This window comes from Prosopis cineraria, unplaced genomic scaffold (assembly GCF_029017545.1).
Source record: "Prosopis cineraria cultivar Desert tree isolate PC_DT_omini unplaced genomic scaffold, ASM2901754v1 PC8, whole genome shotgun sequence".
Taxonomy (NCBI): domain Eukaryota; kingdom Viridiplantae; phylum Streptophyta; class Magnoliopsida; order Fabales; family Fabaceae; genus Prosopis; species Prosopis cineraria.
Genome location: NW_026555339.1, coordinates 1,949,170 through 1,960,321, shown reverse-complemented (window position 1 = coordinate 1,960,321; position 11,152 = coordinate 1,949,170). Strand labels below are relative to the sequence as shown.

General features: G+C 34.7%; 2 protein-coding genes across 2 annotated transcripts; both read right to left on the bottom strand.

The window, feature by feature from the left end:
• Positions 1-1,086: 1,086 nt before the first annotated feature.
• Positions 1,087-1,806, bottom strand: LOC129318538 (uncharacterized). The gene has a single exon (XM_054963371.1). The coding sequence runs from the start codon at positions 1,645-1,647 to the stop codon at positions 1,261-1,263; it is 387 nt and encodes a 128-aa protein (XP_054819346.1). The 5' UTR covers positions 1,648-1,806; the 3' UTR covers positions 1,087-1,260.
• A 1,334-nt stretch (positions 1,807-3,140) lies between these two features.
• Positions 3,141-6,765, bottom strand: LOC129318537 (lysine histidine transporter-like 8). The gene is made up of 5 exons (XM_054963370.1): positions 6,220-6,765; positions 4,818-4,951; positions 4,133-4,560; positions 3,915-4,046; positions 3,141-3,835 (listed from the first exon to the last, which is right to left on the bottom strand). The coding sequence occupies exons 1-5, from the start codon at positions 6,585-6,587 to the stop codon at positions 3,350-3,352; spliced, it is 1,548 nt and encodes a 515-aa protein (XP_054819345.1). The 5' UTR covers positions 6,588-6,765; the 3' UTR covers positions 3,141-3,349.
• Positions 6,766-11,152: the final 4,387 nt, after the last annotated feature.

Here is an 11,152-nt window from a genome sequence, read left to right as displayed (position 1 = left end):
AGTTTAAACTCCATTCGTCTCAAATTATAAAGTACTTTTAAAAGAGATTCGTCGTATTAAAATATAAGACACTTTAAAAAAATTAAACTTTCATTAAATATGCTTGTTCAAATATTATTCTTTATCTCTCTCTATTTAATTGATGTTCTATTTCTTTTTAATATATTAAATGAAGGTTATTTTTAAAACTTTATATTGTTATTTTAAAAATACAAGGTTACTAAATATATTTAATGAAGTTAATTGATATATAAAATTTTATTTAAAAGTGTCTTATAATTTAAAACAGAAATAATATAAGGTAATATTGCAAAAATATAATTAACACCTCATTACTTATATTAAGAATATCAATATATTTTTAAAGAAAGGGAAGTGTGCGTGTTGTGGGTGGGTGTGGGTGGGTGATCGATAGATCCATTTATTTGTTCAGAGCCACGTCAAAATCCAAGCGCAGCCAAAGATATGCTAAACACACTTGTAAAATCCAGAAACCCATTTAAAGGGGGCATAAACGCGTGCTACAGATTGCAAAAGATTCCACACTTCAGAGATTATTGCTCATCAAATCTTTATGATGCTGTATATAGGTATTTAGACACAATCCAAACTACAAAATACTCCCTTTGTAACTTGCAGTGGTGTCTGCTCCAAGTGGTAGCTTCAATGCTGTTTCTTCAATTTTCACCTGGTTACAGTGTATCAATTACAAATTCTTGAGAATTTGATTTATTCGTCGACAGACATATTTATGTTTCCTGTGATGTTCATCGCAATTCCCTGTCCCGCCCGTGTTCAAGGAATGACGTATAGCAAACAAGAGAGCTGACACCCCTTGGGAAACTAATTAATTCTTGACAGAGAACTCCATTCTTGAGATGAAATTCCACAAGAGAAATACAAGTTTGGTTTAAAAAGAGGCTATTAGTTTAGTTTTAAACTCGAATTAGATTACGTACATAATTATATTCACTGGTGAAGGATTAGAAGCACAGGACTACAGGTATCAGGCAGAAGAAGCAGTTTTCAAATCCACTGAACTAAGACTGTTGAGAAATAAACAAAACTGAGTTGGCGTAGGCGGCATTGGAGCAGCAAGGGCTACCTACTGCGGGATTCAAATTTCAACGATTATTAAGAACCAAATTTAACATCCCAAATCCAAAATACAAATAAAATTATGAGTCATGATGCGCAAAGGAAGGGAAAAGCAATTAAATTATACAGTAAAATACAACTTGCTAACCACTGACGGTTTCTCTAAGCCTCGGATTCCTCCAGCCATGCTTCAATTCGTAGAAGAACAAAGCCAACAGCAACTCCAATGAGAACGAGACCATTCATGATAGCAGCAATCTGGAAAATCTCGCCGGCGGCATTGCAGGTAGAAGAGAGAGCTCCTCCTCGCTTGCCTTTTCCTTTCCCACTCGATGCAGTGGCTCTCATCGAGTTCACCATCTTCGCAAAACACTGATCAGCGCTCAGAGGAAGCCCCAACGAGACGACGCCGTTTTGTGCCTTTAAACCCCCAAATGAATTGAAGCCTCCGACGCATACCTCCTTCTTCATTCTCCTCCGGGTGGTGGCGGCGGCGGCGGCGGAGCATGCCGTGATGCTGGGCGAGAGGGTAGCTGATGCCATGGCCATTTTTTGATTTGATCGTTTACGGCTCTTCCACGCGTACAGGAACCAAACTTGGAGAGTTAACGACTCACTCGCCAATCACTTAACAGAAGAATTCGACCGGGAAAAAAAAAAGAAAAAAACTTAATGGAAGAAGATGAAATGGCAGTGTTGTGATCACAGAATGAGAAAATTTGGATAAGCGAACTCGGATTTTGGATGGATGACATGAAGAGCAGGAATGACGACACATCATCACCAAACGATAAGACTTGAGCGGTGGGCCTCCTCTACCCTTTTGGGCCTTCAGTCACATTTGGGTCACACAAATCCTCTCTTCATATCCATTCTTCACCCGTTTATTTTGTCCCTTGCAAATGATTCATAGATTTCTACCCAAAAACAAAACAAAACAAAACAAAACAAAATGATTCACAGATTTAGAGCCTGTTTAATTTTAATTTTAATTTTTTATTTTTAAAAATCATTCTGTAATATAATTTTTAAAATTATTTTTAAAATAAAATAAAAAATTTTTAGTTATGTTGACTAAAAAAAATTTTGCAATTAAAAATAGATTGATAGTGATAGTTAATGGTAGTGATTAATAATAAAAATTGATCAAGGTAACTATAATTTTTAATAATCAAATGTAGTGTATTTTAAAAATAAAAAAATAAAACAAAAACAACTTAAATTTGTTTCTATTTTTTGTTTTTAAAAACACAAAATAAAAACAATTTTGAAAATAATTAAATGAAAAGCATCCATCCAAATGAATTTTTAAATTCTTTTGTTTTTAAAAACAAAAAAATAAAAATAGAAAACAAACAAGCTTTTAGTATACAAAATAAATCTCCGTTGCTCAATCTCTAATTAGTAGATAAAAAGTTCTTCATCTGTGTTTTTTTTTTTATGGGTTTCTCTCTGCTTTTTCTCTTCATTGTAAATCTAAATCATTCAAATTAAATTTATATTTTATAAATTTTTAAATCTAATTTAACAGTTTAGACTTGTACTGATTTCTCCTTTTCTCTCCTTTGTAAAGGAAAAAATCCAACTCTTTTTTTTTTTTTTGCCAAAAGTTCTCCATCTTTGTTAAAAATGCCGTTTTCGAACCCCTTTAATGATTTTTTTTTAAAACAAAAGATATTTGAGAACCCTAATACTTCGTTTTTTTTTTATAAAGATGTTTTTTATGTATTATAAAAAGTCTAAAAATTGAGTATTCATTCGTTATTAGTGAATAGCGTGATTTTTTAACAGATTTTTGTCTCACACATATTTATACATTTAAACATATGGATAATATATTGATGTGAACCCTCCCTCGCTATTGCCCCTCTCCGTTTTTCAAATGGGAGGATTTGGAAATGGTGGTTGGGTTCAGAAATTGGTTTGACTTGAATGGGTGTATACGCATTTGCATTTGGCTTGATAGTTTAGCCTCTCGAGAGTTTATACTAACGGATAATTGACGTCTCATTTCCTTTAGTTATAGAATTAACTTCCAACAATTACAATTAAAGATATGTCTGCTTGTCATTTTCAGCTAAAATCATCCTTACACTTGCGCATGTGAAAAGAAAAGGAATGAGTAAGATGGAAAGGTAACGCTGCACAAGATGCTACGTGGACGGCATAGCCAGTACTCTTCCTTTCAACATATCATATAAGCATCCTTCTCTCTTTTGGCGGACGCCATTTAGAAAGGAGCTGAAGAAATTCAAGTGGGTTTGAAAAATTTGAACTTGAGTCCACTGTTGACCATGCTCCAGACACCTCCTATCGAGAAGGCTAAGCTAAAAGCAACCCCCAACCAACCCAGAATCCAGTTGAAATACCAATTGAAGCTATATTTAGTTGGCTGTTTTATGAGGACCCACATGAAGCAAGGATATGCAAAGGTGACTGGAAGAGTGAGTCCTCCTAACAAACCAGCAAGGCTAGAGAGGAAGGGAAGGGCCACTCCTATGAAGAAGTTGACAAATCCATAGAATACTCGGAATCCTGATCTCACCCATATGGAGCATGGACGATTTGTTCTGCTGGTGTACCCTGCTTCGAAACTGTCAAACACCGGCATCGAGTATATTTGGAAGCTACTCAAGCAGTTAAACACAACCAGAAGGAAAGTCAATGCCAGTAGCGCTCTTGTAATGTCATGACTGTGAAATGCGTATAGAGCGCTCAGCATCCCTCCTGAAGGCATCTGTCACCAAACAAGAACAATATCAAAACCGTTTATCCTTTCCATACAGTGAGCCTCAGATTTAGTTTAGTGGACTTACGAGATTACCATAGGCCCAAAAGCCACCTATAGCCACTGGGAAGAGGCACATTGCGATGAAGAAATAAGCAACCTTGGCTCCTTTCCACATCGGCACGTGAGCTGGGTGCTTAAAGGTTGATGGCATTGTTGCCTGAAGTTAAGAAGCCAAGAGATGAAGTCAGCTTTAAAAGGTGAAAGAAAACAGATAAATGCGACGATGGCAGCTCATTTTAGTACCTGAATTTCTAGGACCAAGTTGTGGCCTCTGAAAGCGAAGGCTACAATTCCAAGAGCATTCAGGGCAGAAAAGGCCGAAGCAGAAGAGGATGATAAAGAAAGGGGATGGTAAGAGATGGAGGGTGGCCTAGGCTGGCTCACCGAGAGAAGCCAGACCATGGAGGAGTAAGTGATGGCAGTGACAGCCCCTACAAGGGAGAGGCCTGCAATTGAATTCAGGTTTGGAAGCTGAGACAGAACAATGGACAGAGAAGTGAAAACGAGGTACCACTCCACTGTAGTCAAAGGATTAGAGGTACAAGCGGGACCACAAACTATTTGGAAGAACAGTTTCATGGTCTCTCCACCCACGAGAATTAAAGCAGTTGCTGTTCCCGCGGACAGATAAATAGTAGGGAAGAGTGCAAGCCATACGCCTAACTTTTCCCCTGCCAAACACTCAATCAGAACAGTTTGTCTATTAGGACGCTTATATAGCATTCACATGCACACACTTTCTTTTATGGTGTTCGTGCTTGATCGTTTCTCTATTTGACAGTTTGACTAACCAGCTTGTCCTATTACTGGAAGGAGGTATTCACAACAACGAAAACTCATATATGCTTCTTTAGTAAAGTAGCTTTTCATACCAATATTGCAGAACCAGCTATAGTAAGAGTCATTGCTGGGATAGTAACGTACGTACCAAATGCTGCTTGTGCAAGCTCCAAATACCTGTTATACCTTTTTCCTGGAACTGCTTCGTGTAGCTGTATCAGAATCCACAAAGTGTAAAGCTGCCAACAATATGCAATCGTTAAGGAAAGAATTCCCCAACTCCTGAAATACATTTGGAAAGAATAGTTCTATGTGAGCCTCATAATATTCTTCCATAAGCCACAACTTAACTAAACTGATGCTAATCCACGTACAGACCTGCGTCTAGTATATGGAAACAAAAGAATTGTCTCAGTAAACATCCTCAAAAATTACTGCTGCAGTCTCTGTTATATTTGGGAGTGTTTTATTTAACCTCTGATTTGTTGCTTTATATAATGAAATACATGGATATTACGTATAGCAAGTTCTGGTTGAAAATAGATATTAAGTAAGATTAAATATGTTCTAGCATAACAAAGATAATTTCTTAAAAAAGGAGAATAGTGGTCAAAGTACTGGCAAAAAAGATGTAGCTAGAGCAATGACCAGCATTGGGGACCTTTTGTCCATTTGCCGAAGGAAGAATATGGATTACGAATTACGACTTCCAAGTGGACCCACGGCCAAGATGGCCTTTAGCTCAAAATTGTTGTACTTTGGAAAGAGCAAAAGATAAAGTGGCAGAAATCATCAAATCACTTGTCTTGAGCGTGTTTCTTTCTTCTATTCATACCGTCAAATCCATTGATTAACCTCGATACATGGAAAAAGCTTACATCCCTTAAGGACCGAATCTCAGCTTTTCTAAGCTTTCTTTCGTAATTCTAAGACTGTTCTAACAAGTTGTGAGGCGGTGGGACGGCAAAACTTGTTGCAGATTAAATAAGAGCATCTGGTCATAATGTCATCAAGAAGGGAAAAAAGTTTCTGGCCACAAGAGAAAAAGGAAACAAAGAAACTTCCAATGCGATTGACTAAAAACATACTACGAGGTGAAATTTAGTAAACACAATTTTAGAGGCATTCTGGCAATATTTTGAGGTGAAATTTAACAGAACAAAGACGACTGAATGATGCGTATCAAGGATATATGGAAGCTTGATGGCTGAGAAGCGAAATGCAAATATTAACTACAAGGTTATGGAGCAAAAACAAGGGAGATGAAAATCGCTTTCCTCAGACGAATTTAATATCGCAGGAGACTCGCAGATGCATGTATTCCGGAAAAGAAATCTGCTGGCGAGAGCAACAGTCAAAGAAGCAGAAAGCTAGGAAGGACTCGAATACACTGTAATATGTAACTAGAGAGAGATAAAGTGCAGGAATGAGATTAAAAACTAAAAAGCACTCTTCATTATTGGAAGTCTAGTTTCCCTCTCCGGTCAGAGGCAGAGAAAGAAGAAACATGTCAGCGATGGAGTGAAGAAAGCGAAGGAATCTTGACGTACCAGCCGAGATAAGCGAAAGCAACGGGCAAAACCAAGGCTTGGAAGCCGACCCCGGCATTGAGGTTGTGAAACGCAGCGTAATGAGCATTTCCATTGCGCGACTCCGTGATGGGAAGCCACGCATCCTGAGGGTTCAGCTTCGTGAGGTGGCCCACCTCCTCCAAGTAACCCTTCATGTTTATGAGCACCCTCTTCATCGGCGTCCCTATGGGGCTCAGGAACCTTGGCGATATCAGCGACGTCGGAGTCCAGGCGTTCGACGACTTCGCCTCCTTCAACGTCAGCCTCGGCGACCTCTGCCCCGACGGCGTCTGCGTCTCCGGCGTAGCCGGTATAGATATCAAGTCCGTCTCCGGCCGCTCGTCCATCTTACTCTACTCGCGTGGGTCCCCACTTCCTTGTTTTAGATCGTCTCAAGTAAAGTCTATAGCTACAGGTGAAATGTAGTGAGGGGGAGGGGGAGAGGGAGAGGGAAATATAGAGCGCCAGAGGAGAGAGGTAAGAGGGTGAGTGTGAGAGAAGAAGGGGAAGGCGCGGGAACGAAGTGCTGTAAAGTGACATGGTTGGTCAAAAGAGATCAAATCATTTTTTTTTTAAAGTGGAAAAGGAGATCAAATCTGAATGAGAATGGCGCATCTTCGAGTGATGTGGCCATTTTTGGGGGGTGGGTCCGACGAATTTTAATTTATTTTTTTTAACTTTTTCTGGATATAAAGGATCCAAACTGGTGGAGAACTAGGAGGGCATTTCAAAAGAGAAGAGAGAATCGGACGTAGAACGAGGAGAGGGGAGCGGTGAAGTAGAGTTGAAAATAGCAGCAAAACTTTAAAGGCCTGATTGTTTATAAATTCGACTCTCAAAAGCCTAATTTTTAAAGTTTAATTTTTTATTTTTTACTTTATTATTTAAATTCAGTCTTTTATAAAAGATTTAAGATTAAGCTCGCACGCTCTTTTTTAAAAAATAAAATAAAATTAAATATTAAAAATTAATTAAAATATTTTAAAATTAAAAAAATTAAAATCCTTTTAATTTTTAAAATTTAAATAACATACATTTAAAAGTTTAGTAATAAAATTTAAATTTTAATTAAAAATATTTTTTAAATATAAAAACACAATAATTATAAAAAATAAAAAATATCATAATTTTATATTATACATTGATATTTATTAAATTATATTAAATTAATTTTAAAATAAATAAAAATTAATAATATAATGTGTATGAAATTAGATGAGTAAGTTATTAATTTTAAATACATATTTTATTAATAATAATAATAATAATATAATACTTGAAAAATCGTCCATATTTAAATTTTTTTTACAAGGTCTATTAAAATTAAATTCTCAAACTCGATTAAAAAAATTATTTTTAAATTTTTAAATTTTTATTTAAATAGAACTATCAAATTTGACCTCGGATGAAGGCCCGCCGCCTCGAAGTTGTGGGAAGACGACATCGGAAAAAGGTGTGGCGGGAAAAGCAAGGGGACGTTTGATGTCAGGTTTTGCAGACACAAGCACGTGCCTCCACCTTCAAAAAAAAAAAAATCAAATACATGTTCCTGCGCCCGGCCCGTGCTGCCGAAGTCAGACTGCCGTGACTGATTGCACACCTATCATTTATCTATAATACTATACATTACAGATTCTTCAAACAAAATGAAAACGGGGGAGTTGCTTTTTTTTTCTTTTTTTCTTTTTTCATCCCACGCAGAGGGGGCTCATCTTAATCGTCGGAGCAGAAAATAGGCCATTTCTTATGTGGATTTATAAAATTTTGGTGAGTCAGCTTACGAAAACCTATTAGTGTCATGGCTGACTTTACAACTCAAAAAAACACGTTTATTAGTGTAATCACTGATAAATGAGCGCAAGCTGGCTAATAAAAAGGCATTAATAAACCTACAGAAAAAAGGGACAGAAATGTACAAAACAAAAGGGCAAATAATAATTTTACGTTGCAATACATATTCTCAGTTTGCATGTATGATATAGTGATAGATATTGCCTCCATTTTAAAACAACCATTGTTTAAATTTATGGAAACGATTATGTAATTTATATTGTCTAAACTGTTAATATATTCGTATAAAAATAATTGTGCTTGGTCAAAACATTCTTATATTAACAAGTTACTTTTAAGCAAGCTAAGTATTTTGACGACAAAGAAAAATTCTTTTAAAAATATTTTTCATTGAAATTAAAACTCTGGAGCAAGATGATTATCTCGAAATCAATGTTTTATGGCCAGTGCCGAACGTACAAAATTTTGTTAGTGGGCCAAAATTTATATCAAACAATATTAATATTCGACAAATATAATTATAAATATTGATTAAATGGATAAAAATAATTTTGTAAAAATTAAATACACAATAAATAATAAACAACTATGAAATTATAATAAATTTTAAAAAATTATCTTAATATAATAAAAAAAATTAAAAATGATAGAATAAGTGGTAGCTATTAATATTAAACCATGATATCCTTTTTTAATCAAAGAATCATGCACTTCTAAAATATATTTTTTTAATATAAACCATTAAAAATACTTTACATATTATTAGAAAGTGTTGCCTTTGAGTATGAATGAGTACAGCTTAAAAATTAAAGAATTTGGCCTTATTATATTTTAGAAAATATAGATTAATATTTTACCAGAGAAGTTGAAAAAATATTTAATAATATTTTATTATATACTTATATTTATAATATGAACCAACATTCTTTTTAATTTCTATACCTCTATCTCCTACAAAATCAGTATTAAAGATAATATTAACTTTTGACTGAGAAAATGTTCGCGCAATAACGAGGGAAAACAGAAATTTTAAAAAAAAATTGAGGATGCAAGATTTTTTTTTTATCACATTTTTCTAGAGGGGGCAAGTGAAACTTTTTTTTATTATTATTAAACAAAGCCAGCATTCAAGATTTAATAACGATTACAAATAGTTGGGGTTTTTAAGTAAAATCTTTCAAGTAAAACTCTTCACCTAGTACAACTAAGACATTAAACTGGTATAGTGGGAGCAGCTACCCCATTGGCTTAAACTTAGGTCTATCTTTGTTTTGACCCATACTGATCTAGACAATTAGACCGTCATCTAAATAAAAAAAAGCAACTCAATTTGATTGATCTATTTTAAAGATTGACATGTTCTAAATCATTTTGAATTGACTTTGACCAAACTAAAATTGATAATGTCATTTTGCCTTTTTACTCTTGTTTTAATAATAATTTTTTTATTTAATTTAAAAGCATTAATGTCAATTCCTCCGTGAGTTGTTGCGTTAAAATTTTAAATAAATAATTTGTTTATTAATATTATATGAATTAAATTTTAGAGAAAATTGAAAATGCTTTCACTTTAAGGGGACAAGTAAGGAAAAAAGAACTTGTATATGAAAAAATGATGATGAAATTAAAATTTAATATGTTATGGCTGAAATAATTATCAATTGATAATGATACTGTCGATACTTTTTATGTTTAATATATATACATATATATAAATATTTTTTTATTTGATTATTATGTCTCTGACTTAATCACTGATTCAACAGATTAAACTATAAAAACTATAACTCCAACCTATTTGGATTGTTGTATGGTCTAGTTTTTTTTTTTTATATTTTTTGCTTTGCTTGCACACTACACTCTTTAAATGAAAGCTTCCCACAACATACACACACCCTACCCTAATTTGAATTTGCCACCTCTCCCATTTTAGGGTGGCTTAGGTGCCACTAGGCCTACATGCTTTGACAATAAAATATTGTTTGAAGGAATATCAAAATTTTAATACAAGAATCATTTAAAATGAATGTGAGTTAGCAGGTAAAAATGCCTCGAAAGTTTTTTAAAATGAGCCATAGGTATCCTTACCTTCCATATGATTGATATTGCTTTAGATGTGTTCAAAGTGGAGCAATGTCGTCATTTCCTAGCCTTTAAATATTTGACTAATAAAATTTTCTTAACCTATAAAGGTTACACTTGCCACCCTTTTCCTTTATTTTTGGTTATCCACGCTCATCGTGTCCCTCTCTTTTGAAGTTCGAGCATTATTGAATATAGGAGTCATGTTCTTCCAATGATGGCTTGAGTTCAAGGAGGCAATGCCTTCGGGAGAAGTTGAGGAGCAGCAAAGCAATGGACACCGCTAGTGGGAGCTATGATGATGTAATGTTCACCTTGACATTACCAGAACAACACTCTAACACACTGTTGTGATAACCAAGATTAATTAAAATCTTAAGAAAAGTCATAACAACCTAAGGATTTAGAGATATAATTTAAAATATTAGGATCCTAAGAGAACCCTTTTTAAAAAATTATTTGAGCTCAAATTATAGTTTAAAAGAAATTATGCGAGATCATATAAGCATGAAAACTAAAAAACAACTTAAAAAAATATTAGAATAATTTAGAATTTTCTAGGATTTGGCGTCATTTGTCGTGGCAAATGGCACAGAGAGCAAAGGCTCTCGCTTACACTTGCATTGCTACACGCTTGTCATGCGCATGTAACATTCCAGTTTTTAATTCCTTGATTTACTAAGCTTGATTATGATAGTTAAGTAAGTGACGTGGTGTCTAATCAGAGGAAAATAATAAGTGTTTTTAGTTAGATTTTTAGGTATAATTTAGGCCTAAAGTGAAATTGGGTCACTTAAGGACCAAAAAGTGGATAAAAACAAGTTGAAATCTCTGTGCCACATGTTGTGGCATGTGCGTGGTGCCCAAGGTCATAAAGCAATAATTGTCTTCTCTATACCACATACAGCAGCGTGCGGGGACAGGCGCTGCAGTGCACGATGTGAATTCTGCAAAAATAAGTCTCGAACTGATATGAAAAATAAAAGGAGAGAAAATGAAAATAAAGGAACTCATATTTGCTCTGCTAGAGCACAATCCA

What these genes read in the sequence shown, in the direction of transcription:
- LOC129318538 (XM_054963371.1), bottom strand. Translation starts at nt 1,647, where the DNA reads ATGGCCATGGCATCAGCTACCCTCTCGCCCAGCATCACGGCATGCTCC.
- LOC129318537 (XM_054963370.1), bottom strand. Translation starts at nt 6,587, where the DNA reads ATGGACGAGCGGCCGGAGACGGACTTGATATCTATACCGGCTACGCCG. An exon ending in GCTTGCACAAGCAGCATTTG is followed by an intron (nt 4,561 to 4,817) that starts GTACGTACGTTA and finishes AGTGTTTGGCAG; the next exon opens with GGGAAAAGTTAGGCGTATGG. An exon ending in TTTGGGCCTATGGTAATCTC is followed by an intron (nt 3,836 to 3,914) that starts GTAAGTCCACTA and finishes GTTTGGTGACAG; the next exon opens with ATGCCTTCAGGAGGGATGCT.